Source organism: Equus caballus, chromosome 13 (genome assembly GCF_041296265.1).
Source record: "Equus caballus isolate H_3958 breed thoroughbred chromosome 13, TB-T2T, whole genome shotgun sequence".
In the NCBI taxonomy this organism is placed as follows: Eukaryota; Metazoa; Chordata; class Mammalia; order Perissodactyla; family Equidae; genus Equus; species Equus caballus.
In genome coordinates this window covers 8535353-8555935 of record NC_091696.1, presented here as the reverse complement: position 1 = coordinate 8555935, position 20583 = coordinate 8535353, and the positions used below count along the sequence as shown (strand labels likewise).

General features: G+C 39.1%; 1 protein-coding gene across 7 annotated transcripts in view; it reads left to right on the top strand.

Moving 5' to 3' along the window:
- The window catches only part of LOC100068123 (cytochrome P450 3A12), a 33728-nt gene extending 22107 nt beyond the window's left edge, over positions 1 to 11621 (top strand). For 6 of the 7 annotated variants that reach the window (XM_001498007.5, XM_070231664.1, XM_014729864.3 and 3 more), the window contains 4 exons: positions 938 to 1098; positions 5503 to 5729; positions 7912 to 8074; positions 11076 to 11621. In XM_001498007.5, coding sequence (XP_001498057.2) covers positions 938 to 1098; positions 5503 to 5729; positions 7912 to 8074; positions 11076 to 11171 — 647 coding nt within the window. In that variant the 3' untranslated portion in view covers positions 11172 to 11621. Of the gene's footprint in view, positions 1 to 937; positions 1099 to 5502; positions 5730 to 7636; positions 8075 to 11075 lie in introns of all 7 variants that reach the window. The other variant, XR_011424573.1, reaches the window with a different exon arrangement.
- Positions 11622 to 20583: the final 8962 nt, after the last annotated feature.

Here is a 20583-nt window from a genome sequence, read left to right as displayed (position 1 = left end):
CAATGACATTCAGACATGATTGAATGAGCACTGCTGTTCCAATCACTGGATCCTATTTTCCTTTATTTCTTGCTGACCAATGCCCTCTATTGACACATTCTTTATTCTCCTATTTTAATGCCGTTAGGTAGACTAGGGCCAATCACCACTCTTCTAGCATTTTGTCTGTCTCTGTAGTTTCTGCACATATCTGAGATCATTCATTTGAAGACTTGTGCCCCAGGTCTTCCATTACCTGATGCGTCTCAAGGTACAATACATGCGTCTCAAGCTAGGTTGTGCACAAAAACCACTATATCTCATGAATGTTCTGAGGTGATTAGATAGTTCCATGGTGGGGCTTGAGATTCTGCATTTATAATGAGCTCTCAGATGCTCCTAATGCTGCTGGTCCGTGGACCACACTTTGAGTAGCAAGGGATTATCTGCAGTCCAATAGTATTCGAAGTTCTTGATGGCACTTTTACATGGAACATCTTTTTAAATTTCCCTACATAAACCTTTATATTGAAAACTCTTCCAAAAAATTTAAGCTTTTTATCTAGGATAATTTTAGCTTTTTGTGGGGGAAAATGCTACCCACCATTACGTACAGCTAACGTACTTTTAGTATTCTTCAAGTTACATTCTGAAAACATTGTATATATTAGACAAAAATGCTATCTCTTGAAATTAGTGAACTATGTTGATGTGGAGGGTGGCATAACCAGGAACTTTAGCCAAGAATAGTATAGACCTTTGGAAAAACTGGATTAAGACAACCTTTGCCTTTACCTGGCTCTGAAAAGTAATCAGAGTACAAACCACCCCAGTTTGACTGAATTGCCCTTCCATTTTTTTCCCTATATTTGGGAATTTCATTTGGATTTTTCATCCTCTGAACTTTGCTGTTTTACATTTACCTGCTTTACTTAAAATGTCTTTCCTCTCCTTTTAGCTCTGTCTGATCTGGAGCTGGTGGTCCAATCTATTAGCTTTATTTTTGCTGGCTATGAGACTACTAGCAGTTCTCTTTCCTTCCTTACGTATGCCTTGGCCACTCACCCTGAAGTCCAGGAGAAACTGCAGGAGGAGATTGATTTGGCTTTCCCCAATAAGGTGAGTGGATGATACCTGGAGTGGGAGGTAGAAGAAGTCTTTGCAAGAATATTTCCTCACCACTGCCTACGAGAATTTTTGCAAAAAGCATAAGCTTCAATTCTTTGATCTACTCTATTTAAGATAGATCTAAAAAGACAAAAACAAAGGCAGTTTATGCTGCTCATATAAATATAATATCTTTGGAAAAGTGCTGGTACTGGCATATCTGTTATTTTTTACCACAATATTGCCACATGAAATTTACAAAACCTCAGTGGCATCTAGCAATAAGAATTTATTGCTCTACTGTCTGGGTAGTTATCTCTCTTGATATTGGCTGGACTTGCTTTGGTCTTACTGTTGGCTGATCTAGGCTGGCCTTGGAGCTGAATGGGCTGACTCTGCTCCACATATGCTTCACACTTCTCTCATTGTCCAGAAATCTAGCCTGGGTTTGCTCTTCTCAGGGCTATGACAGAAGGCTAGAGCAATAAGCCCATAATATGTTGCCTTTCAAAATTCTGCTATCATCACACATAGCCAAAATTCCATTGGTTGAAACAAGCTACATGGTGAACCCTACAGTCAGAATGGGAGGGCACTACAAAGTTAAACGGCAAAGGGCATGGAAGCAGGAAGGGGTGGAAAATTAGAATCATTACTGCAATCTACCACTCTGGGTAAATTTTGCAGGCTAGGAGAAGAGCATATGGCAAGAAATGGATGAATGACTTTGTTTCTAACAGTAGTTTGGGCAAGTCCTATGACCTTCTGAGTCATAGGTCCTTAAGATATAAGATAAGAAGAGAGTTTAGTGTCTACCTAAATCAGAGATTATCTGTCTTCTCTGGTACAGCCATACTGGGATTATTTTGATTGCAATAAAATGCAAAGATCACTAAGAGACAGATACCTGAAGCATTGTGTTATTCCACTTTTATAAAAAGTAATTACAATGACAACACCACCATTGGTAGCTAACATTTGTGCCTTACTTTATAGGTCTGTTCTAAATGCTTTCTATTTATCAATGAATTTACTTTTCATAGAATTCTTTATAAATCAGGATTGGCTATGTGATCCCTCAGTAACAGATTAGCCCTCAAATCTCAGTGGCTTAAAGAGGATAGGTTTACTTCTAACTCACATTCACATCTCCAACATGGATGTTAGTGGAGGATGGGATTGATAGTCTTTGCTCCAAAAGATTACTTGGGGTTGCAGCCTATGAGGCTCCACCTTCTTGCAGATGAGTTATCTGGAACACGAAGCTTTCCTGTTGTCTGAGGAATAAAGAACTAGAGTGTTGGTCACTGGCTTTTTAAATATTTTGTCCCCAAACTGATATACATGACCTTCATTCACAATCCATTGGGAAAGCTGGTTTTCCCTAAATTCAAGTGGGCTTGGAAATGTAGGAGAGTACATGGCTGTTGAGTGAGCAGTGAACATATTTGCCACACAACCCTGTGAAGTATCAACTCTAATGATCTCCATGTAACATAACAGAAAACTGAGCTACAGCAAAATGTAGTAACTTACATACACTAGCCATGTGACTAGTCATATAGCTGGGTGTCTGGCTCCTGAACCAAATTCTTAACCCCTACAGTGTTGCTTCTTCAATATAACACCAAGTGATAGCCATATACATATTGTTCACACTGTTTTCCAATTTCTGCCGAAGGTGGAATTTTTCCTGGTGTGTAGAGAACTGGCCTCTGGGGCTGGAGTGACTTCTTTAGATTCTCAGAGCTTAGAGACAAATCCTGAAGTAACAACTAGGAGACTGCTCCAGCAAGAGAGTGGAGTTCCGATCATCTTCATAACTCTCCCTAGAACTGAAATTGTGTGCCCTTGTAGCATCCAAATTTACCTTTTTTTTTTTTTCCATATTTGGATTAGTATGAAACTAGTTTCTCCCCAAATTATTCATATAGTTGTTCTATAATATAATGTTTTTGTGCAAATTTTATACATGGAATCAAAAGGGTTAGCAAGCAGAATTTTTCATATAAACAAGTTTATGCCAAATAGGGGGTTTGCTCTTTTTAAAAATTAATTAATTAGTTAATTAATTATTTTGCATTGCAGTAACATTGGATTATAACATTATATAGCTTTCAGATGTACATCGTAATATATTTTGAATTCCGTGTAGATTACATCATGTTCACCACCCAAAAACTAATTATGGTCCATCCCTACACATGTGAGCCTAATCACCCCTTTTGCCCTCCCCCTGCTCCTTTCCCCTATGGTAACCACCAATCCAATCTCCTCTGCTATGTGTTTGTTGTTTTTATCTTCTACTTATGAGTGAGATCATCAGTATTTGACTTTCTCCCTCTGACTTATTTCACTTAGCATAATACCCTCAATGTTCATCCATGTTGTCTCAAATGGCTGGATTTCAGCATTTCTTATGGCTTTGTAGTATTCCATTATGTATATATACCACATCTTCTTTATCCATTCGTCCCTTGAGGGCCACCTAAGTTGCTTCTAAGTCTTGTCTATTGTGAATAATGCTGCAATGAAAATAGAGGTGCATGCATCTTTATGCATTTGGGTTTTCAGGTTCTTTGGATAAATACCCAGCAGTGGAATAGCTGGATCATATGTTAGATCTATTCTTAATTTTCTGAGGATACTCCATACCACTTTCCATATTGGCTGCACCAGTTTGCACTCCCACCAGCAGTGAACAAGGGTTCCCTACTCTCCACATCCTCTCCAACATTTGTTGTTTCCTGTCTTGTTAATCATAGCCATTCTGACCAGGGTGAGGTGACACCTTATTGTAGATTTGATTTGCATTTCCCTGATAGCTAATGATGTTGAACATCTTTTCATATGCCTGTTGGAGAAATCTCTGTTCAGCTTTTTTGCTCATTTTTTAATTGGGCTGTTGTTTTTTTATTTTTGAGATGTATGAGTTCTTTGTATATTTTGGATATTAACCCCTTATCTGATATATGGTTTACAAATATCTTCTTCCAATTGTTAGGCTGTCTTTTCGTTTTGTTGATAGTTTCCTTTGTTGAGAAGATGCTTTTCAGTTTGATGTGGTGCCATTTGTTCACTTTTTCTTTTCTTTCCCTTGCCTGGTCAGACATGGTACTTGAAAATATGCTGCTCAGACCGATGTCAAAGAGCATACTGCATATGTTTTCTTCTAGAAGTTTCATGGTTTCGGGTTTTACATTCAAGTTTTTAACCCATTTTGAATTGAGTTTTGTGCATGGTGTAAGATAATGGTCTACTTTCATTCTTTTGCATGTGGCTGTCCAGTTTTCCCAACACCATTTATTGAAGAGACTCTCCTTTCTCCATCACATGCTCTTGGCTCCCTTAGTCCAATATTAGCTGTCCATAAATGTGTGGGTTTATTTCTGCGCTCTCAATTCTGTTCCATTGATCTGTGTTTCTGTTTTTGTGCCAGTACCATGCTGTTTTGGTTACTATAGCTTTGTAGTATATTTTGAAATCAAGGAGTGTGGTACCTCCAGCTTTGTTCTTTTTTCTCTGGAATCCTTTGGCTATTTGAGGTCTTTTGTTGTCCCATATAAATTTTAAGATTCTTTGCTCTATTTTTGTGAAAACTATTTTTAGAACTTTGATAGGGATTGCATTGAATCTATAGCTTGCTTTAGGAAGTATAGACATTTTAACTCTGTTAATTCTTCCAATCCAAGAGCACGGAATATCTTTCCATTTCTTTGTGTCTTCTTCGATTTCTGTCAACAATGTATTAGAGTTTTCAGTGTACAGATCTTTCACCTCTTTGGTTAAGTTTATTCCTAAATATTTTATTCTTCTCGTTACAATTGTAAATGGGATTCTATTCTTAATTTCTCTTGCTGCTACTTCATTGTTAGTGTATGGAAACGCAACCAATTTTTGTATGTTGATTTTGTGTCCTGCGACTTGACTGTATTCATTTATTATTTCCAAAAGTGTTTTAGTGGATTATTTAGGGTTTTATATACATAAAATCATGTCTTCTGCAAAGAGTGACAGTTTCACTTCTTCTTTTCCGATATGGCTTTGCTCCTTTGCACATTCTCTTTCCTTGGTACAGATGGCTTCAGCATGTTTCATTTAAGAGTAATGGTCATAGTTTACAAGTCAGAGTTATCTACATGAGAAAGAAAAAAACACTACATGGTAATGAGAGAGGTTTCAGGATCTGTTTAAGGGGTAGTCCCAACAGTCTCCCATAGTCATAACTACTCCACACATCTCAATGTACCTTTCACCATGTCAAAGGTCATGGAAGGCATTAAAACGTCTAAAAATGCTAAGTTCTTTTAACAAAATAAATTATTCTTTTGTACTCCTAACACTTCAATAGTACTGCAGGGACTGAGTGGAAAGTTGATCCCAAATCTCAATTTTTCAAAATCTGTTTCTTTCCAGGCACCTCCCACCTATGATGCCCTGTTACAGATGGATTATCTTGACATGGTGTTGAATGAAAATCTCAGATTATTCCCAATTGCTGTTAGACTTGAGAGAGTCTGTAAGAAAAATGTGAAGATCAATGGGGTGTTCATTCCCAAAGGGACAGTGGTGATGGTGCCAAACTTTCTCCTTCACCGAGACCCGGAGTTCTGGCCAGAGCCTGAGGAGTTCCATCCTGAAAGGTACAGGGCTCCTGGGAAAGAGAACCCACCCTGAATCAGACTGGTTGTAGCATATTCTGATGTCTCTTATTATAGATGGCAAACGTGTGATTGTACAATCGTTTACACATCTTTTTATTTTGAGAAGTTTTTCTTAGTAAAAGAATGATCGCTGTTTCTTGCTAAAATTTTATGAACTGTATACTCTAAAAAAGAAAAGTATATTTCTCCACAGCCCAAATACCTTAAGATGGGCCTCATTGACAAAGTAATGTACATCTTTATGGACATTTTTTTATGCATACATATATTTTTAAAAACAATAGTGGTATTATATTTTGTTTCATTTTGAACTGCGTCAGTTTTTTGACAGTAAACTATAAACAACAACCTAAGATACTATATGTGTGTGTGTGTGTGTGTGTGTGTGACTGTTGCATTAGCCATAATTTACTGAGCTACTATTTTTTTTAGGGATATAGGCTTTTGTTTCCTTTACGTTGTCTTGTGCTGTTCTCTTCACCTCTCTGAATTTACCACCAATGTTCCCACATTCCATTGTTTTCAAAATTGTTGTTTCCTCTAGCATTATTGTGAGAGTGCAGGTTATGACCTGAAAGGTCCTCCACTCTGATGTTTTAAGCAGCCTCATTGAGGTTGGAAGTGAACACAGGTCCTCCAGCGCTCTCTGTGGCTGCAATCCTGTGCCAGCTCCCTTGTACACTCAGTATTGGATGACCTTTCCAAAGCGAAGTCATCTGCTCTCTAGATATTTGAGACATGTCTTTGGAGGGTCTCGAGTAGGCTTTTCTGGGATTTCAGAGTAAAAGTCTGGCTTTCTGTCCAACTTGAACTCTGGAAAGAGTTGATGCTTTCTCGTTTATTATATTGGTGAGCATAATTTGCAATAACATTTTTCGAACAGTAGCTGGGATCTAGACTTTTACTAGCCCCTGACTATAAGCTCTCTGATGGTAGGGCCTTTTCTTGTCAGCCATGGTGTTCCTAGTGCTGACATAACATTTACAAATAGTACTTGTTGAAAGAAGAGGTCAGAGTTGACCCAGTCTTCTGTTTGTGGACCAGAGGACCTCTGTGGTTCCTCCAAGCTCAGCAGTTCCCTCTCCTGTAGCTTCATAAACATAAAACAAGAGACCATTCACCGAATTTCTCTTTGATTCACTCAGTCATCAAACAGAGAGTAGGTTCTTACCATGTATCAGGGAGTGAACCAGGTAGTGAGAAATACAAATGTTAAAAAATGCATATTATGGACAATGTTTGATATATATGCAAGTGTCTATGTATCTCCATATACGCAAGCATATTCCACAGACACATGTCTATGAAATACTTTTCATGCGTCTCTACCTGTCCATCACTTGTCCAACAACCATCAGTCCATATCATCTGTCCCAATCTCACACACTTCTTCTCTCCTCTTGATTCATATACTATGTTAAGGCATATCATTTGGAAATCTCCAGAACGTTCTCCAAAATATAAGGACCCAACAAAACGCTTAATCGCAATATTATCACTTTCCTGAAATCTACGTTTTTTTTCTTTTATGTAATCAAATATTGAGAAATCAAATGTGAATAAAATATACGTCAAATCTTCAAGGAATGTTTAGCCTAGAGGAACAGATAGACAAGGAAATCCCTGATTATGGTGGAGTAGCATCATATGCCCATGTAAATTATCTTGCATAAGGTATTCTGTGTGAGGGAAGGAGAGAGAGAGAGAAGATGATTGGGGAGCAAAGGAAAGGGAATGGAAGGGAAAAGAAAGCAAAATAAGAATTTAAATAATGGCAGGCCTTTCTCCTGCTTCCTTCCTCCATGAGCACATGACCAACGTAAGTATGAGTGTCATCAGGAACCTACTTTTCCTTCAATCACTCTCGTTTCTTACTTGCCTTGCAGAGTGTGAACAGCTCACCACCCTAAATACAGTTTTCCTGCTTAAAGATATATATTCTTTAAATCAGATCTATCTCGTCTCCAACAAGACTGAAAGCTCCTGAAGATAAGGATAATGGAAAGTATCTGTAGCTGACAATTCTCACAGCTAAATACTCATTTCAGGATTTCAATGACTATGTACTACCGGTTGAGGAGTCTCAATGAGAACCCCAAAACTGTAACTCTTGTGGATTTATGTTTCATTAACTTGTTTTCATCTACTGCTGTGGATCCAGGTTCAGTAAGAAGAACAAGGACAGAATAAATCCTTATGTATACTTGCCCTTTGGAACTGGACCCAGAAACTGCATTGCCATGAGATTCGCTATCATGAACATGAAACTTGCTGTTGTCAAGTTGCTGCAGAACTTCTCCTTCAAACCTTGTGAAGAAACACAGGTCAGACAGTTAACTTTTTGCATAAATAATATTTTATTGGGAGTTTTTTTTTTTTAAATCTGAGGCATCTATATACATAGAATATAGAATAAAATATATTTTATAAAATAATAGTTTGGGGGCCAGCCCAGTGGTGCAGCGGTTAAGTGCGCACATTCCGCTTCTCAGTGGCCCGGGGTTCGCCGGTTCGGATCCCAGGTGCAGACATGGCACCGCTTGGCACACCATGCTGTGGGAGGCATCCCACATATAAAGTAGAGGAAGATGGGCACGGATGTTAGCTCAGGGCCAGGCTTCCTCAGCAAAAAGAGGAGGACTGACAATACTTAGCTCAGGGCTAATCTTCCTCAAAAAAAAAAAAAAAGTATAGTTTGTTCTAAAGCCCAGAGAATGTATTTAGAGGCAATTGTGAGCTTTAAGGGTCCTTTGGTCTGGACTGCTAAGTCTGTGGCTTTATAAAGACCCAAGTGTAAGGGTCATCTAGAGTCAATGCAGTTAGTGTGTGGTAGTTATGCCCAGTCCTGTGAAGTTGAGCAAAGTTTTAAGTTTGGTTTTAAGTCCTCGAAGGAAGGTCAAGTGTGCACAGTTGTGAAGTTCAGTGACTACCACGTCATGACATTTGAAGGATGCTCTTCTTCACCAGAAATTACTGAGCTTCAGGACAGTGGTTCTCAACCATTCTCAGTATAATAAAAACACCAAGAAGCTTTAAAAAATCCTCATGCCTGGGACTTCTTAGAGATTCCAAAATAATTTACCGAGAGTATAGCTTTAAAACTGCACCGCTTTTATTCTCATGTGCAGCCAAGTTTGAGAATCACTGATTCAAGCATTTCTGCCAGATGTGAAGCACTCCACAGTCTAGGGCCATCCTGCTTGTTTGATTTCACTTGCTTAGTCAAGCTTAGCTCCCTTTACATCCTAATAATTCATCTATGAATATTCTTTCCGCTATCCTCTTCCTGTTCTCATCCTTCAAGTCCTTCATTCTGTCCCCAAGCCCCTCCATGGAGCCTTCCCCACATAGTCTAGAAACCATTCTCTCCTCTGCTCTCTTATTGGTTACTGTAGGCTGGTATAATTTGTCAGACCACCTAATAATACTTTCTTGTTATACCATCCAGTTTGGTTCTCTACATTTTCTTTGTATCTACGATTGTCTTTAATGCTAGCACCTCATTTATTCCTTTCCTAAACTCTCAATAGTGTCTTTCAGTCATCCAATAAGTGCGTATGGAGTGATTTGCATTTGATTTAGAGCTTGTGGATACAAATTGTAAAAAATTTAACTTTAATAATTTAGCAAATGACATTTGTGTATATTAATATCGTGTGTGTGTGCATGTGTGTGTGTGTGTGTCTGCAGGGGATGTATATATACATATATATATGCATGTCACTTGAAATTATGAAATAAGATTTTGCATTTATAGGAAGACCTGGACTCTCTCCTCTGAAGAACCTAAAGAAGAGTAGCCATTGATTCATATTAAGCCAGGCCCCATAATAGACTTATTTCTAGAACTCATGCATTTAATATGCAGCTACTCCCCTTTAGCAGGCTCTGCACAGGGGAGAAGAGGACAGCGATGGCTTTTATCTTATTTGTGGCTTTGGGGAAGTTGTGTGGGAGTTCCGTTAGTGTACAAACAGGGGACTCAACCCTGAGAGAAAGCAGGTCTCTGGCACTCCTGGGATCCACAGACTCTCCCTGAAAGCTCCCAGTCATCCACCGGCTGGCGCCTCTCACCTTCCATCACAACTTGCTTGTCCATCAGTCAACTGAGTCTAGAAGGTTAATCTGCTGCTCACTCCCTCAACACAGAATGAGTGGCTAGGGAGAATGGGGCTAAAAATATCAGTCAAATCACTACATGTCTTCAGAAGGTCACCATATGAACTACATGTAGGAGCAAGGATATGGTAGAAAACAAACATAATGCTTCACAAAAACCTCTTCCCTTCGTGAAACTGGATGGCTTCCACTGGGAGTCGTGACTGAACACTAGAAGTCAAGGATGATTCATACAATTAAAATGTATAATACCCACTCAGGATTATCTTGCAATTTTCAACAGACAAAATTAACTATATATAGCTGTTTGAAATAGTTTGCCATAATGTCTAAAAACTTGGTTTAAATTTTAAAACCTCATATGTTTTACCAAAAATTTAAATCTACAAGGAAGACAACCCAACGTGACTTTGTCTCCTTCCTGGTGGAGAATAAGTGCTCAATAGATATTGTATTCAATTAATGGGTGAACGAATGCTTTCACTATCCAGTGTTGACACAGCTTATAGAATAAATACAAGGAATCAGAAGAGGGAAGGGAAAATAGATAAAGATGGTCAAGAAGGTCAAACTTCCAGGTGTAAGACAAATAACTACTGGGGATGTAATATCTAGCATGCTAACTGTGAGTAACACTGCTGTATGGTGTATATGAATTTTGTTAAGAGAGTATACCCTAAGGGTTCTCATCATGATGGAGAAATATTTTTTCTCTTTATTTTTTTTAATCTATATGTGGGAGGAATGTTAACTAAACTTATTATGATAATTTTATGATATATATAAGTCAAATTATTATGCTGTACAGCTTAAACTTACACACTGTGATATGTCAATTTTGTCTCAAATATTTACTGGAAATATACAACATACTGTCATTTTTTATTTAAAAAGTAAAATAAGGGAATACTGGAAACAACTTTATGCTTATATAATTAAGAACAAAATAAAAGAGAGTAATTCCTTGAAAGATGCAGGGGGTTAAAATGCGCGCAAAGAAAAGAATAGATAACTTGACTCTCCCTATATTTATTAAAGACATTGAATTGGTATTAAAAAAAGAAAAAGAATCAAAGTTATATAATGCTACACTCCTTTTTGTATGTATGTAAATCATTATTGCCCTTAATGTATCTTGTCTGCTTTGTTTCTGTCATTGATGGAGCTTCAATAATAGGTTCTCATATGCTTGTTTAACTGTTGCAGATCCCCCTGAAATTATGCAATCAAGGGCTAATGGAACCACAAAAACCCATTGTTCTAAAGGTTGAATTCAGAGACAGAACCGTGAGTGGCCCCTGATTTTCCTAAGGACTTCCATTTTGTTCTTCAAGGAAGCTGTGTCCCAGAACACCAGAGACCTCAATTTACTTTGTGAATAAACCCCAGTATAAAGATGGGCTTACTACTGCCCTTGATGGATGCCTGGGTATCCTTACACTCATTGAGCTTCCTCGGTGTCTAAGTAGAGTGTTATTTGTTGTGTGATATAAATGAAGAGGCTGAGTAATTGCCATATATGTGAACTCACCTTATCTGGTTCTCACAGGATGATCTACACCCAGCCCTAGTTAGTACCACATACTTTCCCTGAGCACTGATCAGGAATAAAAGTTTCTCCACTATTTTAACAAACTTTAATGAAAATGAGAATTATTGTGCTAACTGCAGTAGAGACATTTATGTGTTCGTTTTGTATCCTCTATAAACTATTATACTGAGCATGTCATTAAACATCTCTTCACAAAAGTATTATTTGATGGCTTCATGTACGTTAGGGGGAATCTATAGAAGTGAATCAGTGAGAGCCAGTGACTTAAAAGTTTTTCACCATCACAATCACAGGTTGGGTTGGAATATTTCAGAGCTCCCAGTAGATATATTAAGATAGCTGAAAGTTAATCCACTGTGAGTTTGAGTGTTGCTTAAAAAGTATATTCATATTTTACTTGTTCCTTTTGGGGAACAAATATTTTTGTACCACTCAGCTGAGCATTTAGTATTATATTATTAGCTTTGATTCAATGTTTTCATCTTATCTCCCTGATATTTCTGAAAGGCACAAAACATGTTTTCTTATAATTCTTTCTACTCTATTTTCAACTCCCAACTGTGTTAACACAATGGAAATCAAGTAAAAAGTGATTGATAGATCAATTGATTGGAGAGAAAGGCTAAAATTATTCACCAGATTCAGTTGCTGTCAGAAGATGCACACGTTCTTCCTTTTCATTTTCTGCCCCTTCTCTCCACTTCCCTTTCCTCTTCTTCACTTCCCTCCTTTTTCCTTCTTGGATAATTCAGTCCTAAAGCCAGGATGTTGGGCAAAGCAAGGTGGGTGTTCACACAGTGATGTGTGGGGGCAGAGAAGGCAGTCACAGTGTCTACAAGTCAGAGATGTGGTAGATTGGGGAGGGTGTCCACATGAAGAAGCTGCCTGTCATGGGTTTGGGAGACCAAGCGATGAGCGGGGATCCACATGGAGGAGTGGCATGACAATAGCACCTAGAGCCTAAATTGGGTGTGGAGAAGTCAAGTAGGGTGAAGAGAGTATCTGTGAGTAGAAAGGGATGGAGTGGGGATTTGCCACATAAAGGGGAATTGATCAAATAAGTAAATATATTAAGGGCGACAGAAGCCAGGTTTCTCACTGTTGGAGAAGGGAGTCACTGATTCAGAAAGAGAGAAAACCAATGAACCTTGTGGGGTAAGATTTGAATTAAATGTATTGGTATAAATTTATGTATTTTATATAGTTAGATAGGCAGATAGATAGACAGAGATTTTGATAGGCAGAAAAGTGTGTGTGTGTGTGTAGATGTAAAAACACATGTTTACTTCCCTTCACTGAAAAGGTTTTTAATCAGCAGCACCCTAATATCAATGAGCACACATGGTGCACAGATCATGACTTATAATCATCATTTTCTACTGACAAGAACCAGGGCTCCTCAGAGAAATGTCTGATTCCAGGGCTGGGACTTGGAAAGTAGAAGATGAACCTGGAACGTCTTATTGTGCTAGAAAGCAAGAGGATGCTAAACATCAATGGGGACATGTCAAAGGACACAGAAGTCATCCTGAGGGGCTTCCACTGACCAAATGAGGGACAATTTGAGCATCATAATAAAGAACAATAGTAGGATATTATAACCCATTTAATAAAATAGGAGAACATGAATTCATACAGATAGATATAAGTCAATGGATAAATTGCAATTTGATGAGGATATCTACACAGTTTAAAAGTTTTGTTGTTCAAAATTACCATTAACTACAAGGGGAAGAGTAGCTTTACAGTGGGGAACCCTGCTGGACACCCCTTTAATCAAATGATTATAAAGAATATCACCAGGATTTGGATGAGCTGATCCAGCATCCCTGAAGGGATGCAGTGAGAAGAACTCGGTGTCACCTCTGTGATGGTCCCGCCTAGTAGGTAAACCTGAAAGAATTACTAAAAAATCAGACAGATCTAAACTGAGGAATATTCAACTCTTAGTCTGTAAATGGCATGCAATCTTCAAAAACGTCAAGGTCATTAAAGCTCAATCCTGAGGAAGTCTTCCAGACTGAAGGAGACTAAAGAGAGGTGACATCTAAACACAACACGTGGTTTGGGTCCTTCTGCTCCAAAGGACATTGTTGGGAAAATTGAGGGGACTCAGTGTCATCTGAGGGTTAGGTGGCAGTAATGTAGCTGTGTTACCTTCCTGAATTTTGAGGTCTTATCCAGGTAATGTAGGAGGGTGTCCTCATTTATAGGAAACACAGGGGTTTATGAAATATTGGGTCTGCAATTTATTCTTGGATGGTTCAGGAAAGTAGTTCTTTGAAGACTCTTCTTTAAGTTTGTGAGTATTTGCAGAACAGGAAGGGCAACAGAGTTACCTTCTGGCTTATATGGCTCTCCCTCTCTCTCATCATTGTCTTACTTGTATTATTTTTATTTTTTGTTTTTTTACTTTTTATTAAGATTATGATAGTTTACAATCTTGTGAAATTTCAGTTGTACACTATTGTCAGTCATGTTGTAGGTGCACCACTTCACCCTTTGTGCCCATCCCCCAACCCCCTTTCCCCTGGTAACCACCAATCAGTTCTCTTTGTCTACATGTTTAACTTCCACCTATGAGTGGAGTCATGCAGAGTTCGTCTTTCACTATCTGGCTTATTTCACTTAACATAATACTCTCAAGGACCATCCATGTTGTGGTGAATGGGACAATTTTATCCTTTTTTATGGCTGAGTAGTATTCCATTGTGTGTGTGTGTGTGTGTGTGTGTGTGTGTACATATATATATATATATATATATATATATATATATATAGTTGCTTTACATACTTTGGTGCTCCTGTGTTGGGTGTGTATATATTTACAAGTGTTATGTCTTCTTGGTGGAGTGTCCCTTTTATCATTATAAACTGCCCCTCTTTATCTGTTTTGCTTTGAATTCTACTTTGTCTGATATAAGTATGGCGGCACGTACTTTCTTATGTTCATTATTAGCTTGGAGTATCATCTTCCATCCCTTCACTCTGAGTCTGTGTTTGTCTTTGGGGCTGAGGTGTGTTTCCTGCAGGCAGCATATTGTTGGGTCTTGTTCTTTAATCCATCCTGCAACTCTATGTCTTTTTGATTGGAGAGTTCAATCCATTTCCATTTAGAGTGATTATTGAAATGTGAGGGCCTAATGCTGCCATTTTATTGCTTGTTTTCTGGTTCTCTTGCCTTACCTTTGTTTCTCGTCCCATGATTTTTGGAATACCAATTCAGGTAGGTTGTTTTCTATATTGGCTTTCTTCTTATTTTTAATTTGTGTCTTTATTCTTGTTATTTGTTTAGTGGTTACCACGTGGTTTGTATAAAACATCTCATAGATGAGATAGTCCATTTTCTGATAGATTCTTATTTTCTTAGATTAAGCCGTTACATCCCTTTCCTTTTCCCCTTCTAGGTTGTTATTGTCAGATTTTCTTTTTCTTTTTTTCTTCCTTCTTGTGTTGTGAGTTTGTGGTTAAAATAACAAGATTATATTTCTTCTTAGTGTTTCCCTTCCTTTTATCTTTAATGTTATACTTAGCCTATGCTAACCTGTTCTGATGGAGAGCTGCAACTTTCTGATTTTGTCTTTCTACTTATCTCCTTTGCTCTGGGTTTTGTAACCCCTTTCCTTTTTTTTTGTTTTTTCAGGCATGAGGGTCTTCCTGAGCATTTCTTGTAGGGGACGTTTTGTGGTGATGAACTCCCTTAACTTTTGTTTATCTGGGAAAGTTTTTATTTCTCCATCATATTTGAAGTATATTTTCACTGGATAGAGTATTCTTGGCTGCAAGTTTTCGTCTTTCAGAGTTTTGAAAATATCATTCCACTCTCTTCTAGCCTGTAGGGTATCTGCTGAGAAATCTGGTAACAGCCTTATGGGGGTTCTTTTGTGGGTTATTTTCTTCTGCCTTGCTGCCCTTAGTATTTTCTCTTTGTCATTGACTTTTGCAAGCTTCACTACTATATTCCTTGTGGTTGGTCTTCTTACATTGATGAAGTTTGGAGATCTATTAGCTTCTATCACATGGAGTTCCATCTCTCTCCCCAGGTTTGGGCATTCTCAGCCATTATTTCTTTGAACAGGCTTTCTGGCCCCTTCTCCTTCTCTTCTCATGCTGGGATACCTGTAATCCTTGTGTAGCATTTCCTACTTGAGTCGGATATTTCTCAGAGAAATTCTTCATTTATTTTTATTCTTAATTTTCTCTTCTCCTCTATCTGCAGAATTTCTATATTCCTATCCTCCAAATTGCTAATTCTGTCGTCTGTATTATTGACCAAACTGTCCAGAGAGTCCAGATTTTTCTTAATCTCCTCCTTTGTGTTCTTAATCTCCAACATTTCTGATTGGTTCTTCTTTATAGTATCAAGCTCTTTTGTGGCATAGCTCCTGAACTCATTGAGTTGTCTATCTGTATTCTCTTTTAACTCATTGAGTTTTTTAATGATGGCTATTTTGAATTCATTGTCATTTAGGTTATAGATGTCAGTGTCTTTGGGATTGTTTTCTGGGTAGTTGGCATTTTCTTTCTGTTCTGGAGATTTAATATATTTTTTTCATCCTGCTTGATGGCATGGACTTGTGCCTCTACATAGAGATAGAGTTTAGTTACTGCTTCCACTTGCTTCAACTGGAGGGGGGACAGCTGTGTAATCTGCACCAACCAGCATCCCTGTCAGCTGTTGCTGACTGGATCTGGGCCCTTCCTCTTGATCACAGTGGCCCTGTGGGGTCTCTCATCAGCTGTGGGGACAATCACAAGGGGCCCTCAAGTTGCTGGTGCCTACTGTCACAGACTGCCTAGACACGCTCCCTCCTTAGGGTCTGCAGCAGTGTTGTGGGCTTTCACTGTGGCCGGGAGCAGGTTCACCTAGACTTGCAGCTCTGCCATTGTCACGGCCCACAAGATCTCACTAGTCCACTATGGGCTGCAGCAGAGCTATGGGTATCTACTGCAGTCTGTGGTTAGCTCACCCAGCTCACCCAGCTGTGCTACTTCTGCCCCAGGGACTTCCAGACTGGTGATTGCCAGGCAGGGTCTCTCCACTAACACTGCACAGAGGCTTTCCCTGTGGCTGCTGTGGGACCATGGATTTTCCCCCTGGAACATGGAGCAGTCTCGCTGGGGATCCAACTTGCCACTGCCCACTCACACAATCCCTCTGGGTCTCCCTTGCCCTCTCGGGTCCACAGAAAGACTTTGTGTGTTAGAGGTGGATGGCAGGTTGCTGTGCCGGCCAGGATCCTTTTGCCCCAGGGCTTCCCAGCATTCTGAATGCTGAGTGGGGCCTCTGCTAATGCTGAGTAGAGGCTTTCCCTGTTGCTGCTGTGGGACCGTGGATTTTCCCACTGGGCTAAGGAGCAATTGTAGGGGGCTTAGGCAGTGCTGCAGTCACCTGTTTGCACCGTTGCACTGCCAATGCACATGCACACCCACCCTTGGTGCCGTGGTGATGCTATGAGCATGTCATCTGGTAGAAAGTCACTTGCAGGTACTAGGCTGTCAGCGGATCAGAGAGCGTTCACCTATTTCCACCTCCTCCCAGGGGGAAGTCCGTCCACCTTCCGATGTATAGCACTGTGGGTCTCTCAGGTGTCCTGAGAAGTGGTGTGGATATCCTTTGTTGATGGTGAATTGTCCAATTAGTTATAATTCAAAGGGGGAGACAAAGAAAACTGCTCAGTCTGCCCTGTTGCTGACATCACTCCTACCTGTATTATTTTAATATACGAGGCCACATCCTACAGTGATTGAGAGATACGGAGTCTGAAGCTGGAGCTCCAGAGGTTTGAACCCAAACTTGGTCCAGGGCTGAGTGTAGACAAATTAGTGGCTTTGGGACAATGAAGACAAGGCACCCTCTTTGCATAGCTTGGCCCATCAATCATTGACTGGCCCTCCCACCCTCAGGAGTACAAACTCCCAGGTAGAGTGTCTTTGTTTGATCAAAAGTGATTCTCCAGAGAATGGAGCAGCTGTGAGTTAATAAACAGACACTACTACTAGAAACTAGCAGATGAGTGCACAACCCAGTGAGAGGAATCTGATATCTTCCTCCAACACAGACACTTATAAGTGGGACCATGAAGAAGTTGCTTAATACCTTTGTATTTCACACTTAGTGCTTCAGAAGCCCCATCTGCAAATTAGTGAGATAATGCCAGCCCCTGTCTCAAGTGAGAATTAAATCAGATGACGTCTGTGCAGTGTTTAGGACACAGATCATGGCACAGGCAATTAGCACTTAATAAATGTCAGTTATTATTTTCATAGACATATTATCTTCAGTCCTCAGGAGGCCAATGTTGGGTTTGAAGTTTGAGCTCCAGCATTCTAAACTCCAGCTTCATTTATCATTATAGAAAATAAAATCACATACAATCAAGAAATTGCCCAATCAAGAAATGGGCAGAGGATCTGAACAGACATTTTTCCAAAGAAGATATAAAGATGGCTTACAGACATATAAAAAGATGTTCATCATCATTAATTAGGGAAATGCAAGTCAAAACTAAAATGAGCTATAACCCCATAACTGTCAGAATGGTTGTTGTTAAAAAGACAGGAAATAACAAGTGTTAGAGAGGTGTGGAGAAAAAGGGACCCTCATACACTGCTGGTTGAAATGTAAATTGGTACAGCAGCTATGGAAAACAGTATGGAGATTCCTCAAACAATTAACAATTGAAATGCCATATGATCCAGGTATTCCACTTTGTGGTATTTATCCAAATAACACAAAAACACTAATTTGAAGATATAGGCACCACTGGGTTCAGTGCAGCATTATTCACAATAACCATGACTTGGAAGCAATCTAAGTGCCCACCAAGGGATGAATGGATAAAGAAGATATGGTATACAAAGTGAAATACTACTCAGCCATAAAAAATGAAATCTTACCATCTGCAGCAACATATATGGGCCTTCAGACTATTAGACCAAGTGAATTAAGTCAGATGTAGAGAGACAAGTACTGTATAATTTTACTTGTATGTGGAAGATAAGCAAACAAATAGATATTGGGAACAGATTTGTGGTTACTATAGGGGAAAAGGGGAGAGTGAAAGGGTAAAGGCACACATGTGTACGGTGACAGATAGCAACTAGACTTTTGGTGATGATCACCATGCATTCTATACAGAAGTTGAAATATAAGGACGTACATCTGAAATATGTATAATGTTATAAACCCGTTACCTTAGTAAATTTTTAAAAATGACCTTTCTAAGAGAATCCAAAAAAACAAAAGAAAAGCATATGCACTTATGTGCATTAAAACATTTCCAATGTGTCATTGAATATTTGGGGATGGAATTTCCACGTTCTTCCTTTTTCGATAGTTTTAAAATCATGAAATGTGCATATGACTCTGTTGTGGACTTAACCTGTGGATGTGGCTATGAAGAAAAGGAGCAAATTAGTCTTCCATTTATCTTAGATAACTGCTGTTTAGGGTATTAAGTGTCCAGTATAAACTATTTTATTAACTGTAGTAAAAGTAATCATAAATATTTGTTGTGTGACTATTACTGAAATGCAGAAAGTAAAATATTTTAAAACAGGTAATTAAGGTTAAATGAGGTTATATGTGTTGGTCCTAATCTAATTTGACCTGAGTCCCTATAAAAAGAGGAGATTAGGACACACACAAGTACAGAGGGAAGACTATGTGAAAACTCAGGGAGAAGCCAACCATCTACTAGCCAAGGAAAGAGCCCCCAGAAGGTACTTTGATTTTGGACTTTCAGCCTCCAGAATTGTTAGACAATAAATTTCTGTTGATTAGGCCACAAAGTCTGTTAGGCTCTGGTATGGCAGGCCTAGAAAATTAATACAGATCACTTCTCCTGTCATAGGCCAGAGCAAGTGTGTCTGGGGGCACACTGACTCTACAATAATTATGTTTCTGTCTCTCCAATTAAATTATGAGATCCTCCTGGGTAGGAACATCAATTTATTCATTTCTATATTCCTGGGGCCTAAGAGTGCTATCATTGGATGGTGATTTTGAATGAATGCCTGAATGAAGGAATCATCTTCATTTTACACAACTACCTTCAAATTTTAGTAAGATGGAGAGTGCACAGGTCACACCACTCTGTAAAGAGACCAATTAATTAGCCATTAGTACAATTCTCATGGTGTAATACAAGGGTCACGAGTTCAAAGATGTAAGCCACTTGCAAATCACTGGTACAGGGATGGTCAAGCTTTGGGCAAATGTGACTAGGGCCATGGAACGACTGACAACTATAGCAGCTGGCTTTAAAGCCAGTGCCTGCTTCTGGCACATCAGCTGAAATCAATTCAAGATAAGTATGCTGACAAAACTTTAAGACATTAAGAACTAGGATATTTCATCACTGCAATTTCTCTGTCAGAAAAAAGAGACATAAGCCCACAAAAATGGAGAAAACAGTAAAGTGAGTTTGAGGGAAAGTACACAAGTGCATTCAGTGTGCCCATAAAATGGAGTAGCAGAGTGTACCTAAGAAATGGACAAAGCCAAGGATGGGGCAGATGTCAGGATATAAGTCCAGAAAAGTAATAGTAAAGTGTCTTAATAGGAAACTCACTTCCTCACCTCACAGTGTAGCATCACAGAAGTTGGGGTGGACAAAGAACTCAAATGTCAGAAAGTATTCTCAGAAACCCAGTGAATTAGTCATTCAGTAATCTGATTGTCCAGTAAACTTATCTGTTGCAAATTGGGCTGTTTCTATCATTTCTGCAGCTCACAGATATGAATCTTAATAAGAATGGCCAAAACTGTTTGCGGTTGACCACATGCCTGGTATCATTCTCAGAATCTTATCTGTATTAATGTTCTTAATCTCCCCAATAACTCCATCCAATAGTTGTTGTTGACATTGCTGCTTCACAGAAGAGGAAACTGAGGCTCACCAAGGTTAAATAACTAGATCCCCTAGCTTTTAAGTGACGGAGCTGGCTAATGAATCCAGAGAAAGACTGCCTTCTGAACTAATGCACCCTATTGTCAGCAATAATGTTTATCCTCCCATCAGAACAATTGCTGGAACTCTGCTTCTTCACATGTTTGTACACACTTCCTTGTATACACACACACACATACACCACTAACACTAACTCCCTCCCTTACAAACAAGTCCAGCTGACAGTCATGCCCCTCAACAGTCTTCA